At 48.3% G+C, this 1,341-nt stretch overlaps 1 protein-coding gene and 1 non-coding gene across 2 annotated transcripts; one reads left to right on the top strand and one right to left on the bottom strand.

Moving 5' to 3' along the window:
- Positions 1 to 684: 684 nt before the first annotated feature.
- On the top strand, positions 685 to 1,000 carry Pmar_PMAR007713 (hypothetical protein; the record flags this gene model as incomplete). The annotated part of the gene is made up of 3 exons (XM_002764573.1): positions 685 to 702; positions 749 to 842; positions 888 to 1,000. The coding sequence occupies 3 exons, from the start codon at positions 685 to 687 to the stop codon at positions 998 to 1,000; spliced, it is 225 nt and encodes a 74-aa protein (XP_002764619.1).
- A 2-nt stretch (positions 1,001 to 1,002) lies between these two features.
- Pmar_PMAR007712 lies at positions 1,003 to 1,074 on the bottom strand. Its single transcript has one exon. It is a non-coding gene; the product is annotated as a tRNA-Pro (tRNA).
- Between the last annotated feature and the right edge of the window lie 267 nt (positions 1,075 to 1,341).

The following is a 1,341-nucleotide window of genomic DNA, read 5'->3' as shown; positions in this document are numbered from 1 at the left end:
GTTGGTCATCGTGTTTACAACTCAGCAAGTGTTTGCTTTCCTGTTAGATTGAGGTGGTTCGGGCGAGCTCATTCGTAGAGCAGACACCATGCGATGATACTTCTATGAATCCATGTAGCGAGGCTAGAGGGCTCAATCGAAATGTGCTTCCTACGGACCAAGGAGAGGTGAGAGGTGTCGTCACCGGGGATCGAACTCGGGACCTATGTTGGTTCAGCCGGGAGCTCTACGCGGCAGCGATTTGGTGGAGGTGGATGAGCCGTTTTTGTGGAGACATGGTATAGAGTCATCGCTTATAAGCACTGACAGTCTGATGAACGCCTTTATCGTTGGACCCAGTGAGAATCTAACAAGCAAGGTGAGCTGTTCCACGACACTTGCATTGCCATACAGTAGTAGATTAAGTTCATAGGGAAGGACATCATATAGAGGATGTCGGAATGCCCAGTACTAATCTCCATAACTCGACTGTGTTACAGATATAGTGCACACTAGACCAAATTGTCAGATAGTTCATCGTGGATGCATATCGCTGGAAGTCGTTCGTGCATTGCTCAAACTGACAGGCGTCATCGTCTTTGACAGGCTCAAGGACCACCTCTAGGGGGACACCTCCCAGTGGTAGTGAACGGTAGCGATGATGAGGGTCGGAAGTCGGCTCAGCCTTGGCCAGTATATGCAACTATGCTGAGCTTCCTTCTGGTGAGTTCCCTCAACTCTTTTCAATGACTTACAGTATTGAGGTCAGGTACTGGTTGTTGTCTTCGAATATCTCCACTTGAGCTGGTCTGAGACCGACTTCAATGAGAGCATCTCGACTCCTCAAGAGAACACCCAAGGAGGTGAGCGGCCAATTATAATTTCGGTGATGATCGAGTTGTTATTAGGCAATACGAATCCTCTAGAGTTGAATAAGATGTTGTCGCTGATAAAGCCTTACTTTACGGGGAGCACGCGGAAGAAGAGCTCGTGGAGATATGCTTTGGTGAGATGCTGTTAAAAGGGCTGTGCCGAGAATTGAACTCGGGACCTCTCGCACCCTAAGCGAGAATCATACCACTAGACCACACAGCCGATGGGTGTGAGGAATGTTTCTCACGTCGATCAAGGTACTCACTCTCCTCTCTCTATGCAACGTTGGGCTCTCTTATTTGGTTAACGACATCACAGCTCGCTATTGGAACTGCATCCAATCTAAAGACTTTGAGAACTTCCTCCTCAACGTCTGCAACTTCGTAAGCAGACTTCTACCAAGGATCTCTTCTCCCCGAAATCGACTGCCTAGATATTCTGCATCGTTGGAGACATCCTCTTGTCGGCGTATGGTATGTATCTTCGCTC

This window comes from Perkinsus marinus (assembly GCF_000006405.1).
Source record: "Perkinsus marinus ATCC 50983 genomic scaffold scf_1104296977020, whole genome shotgun sequence".
In the NCBI taxonomy this organism is placed as follows: Eukaryota; Perkinsozoa; order Perkinsida; family Perkinsidae; genus Perkinsus; species Perkinsus marinus.
This window is presented reverse-complemented; position numbering and strand designations above follow the sequence as displayed.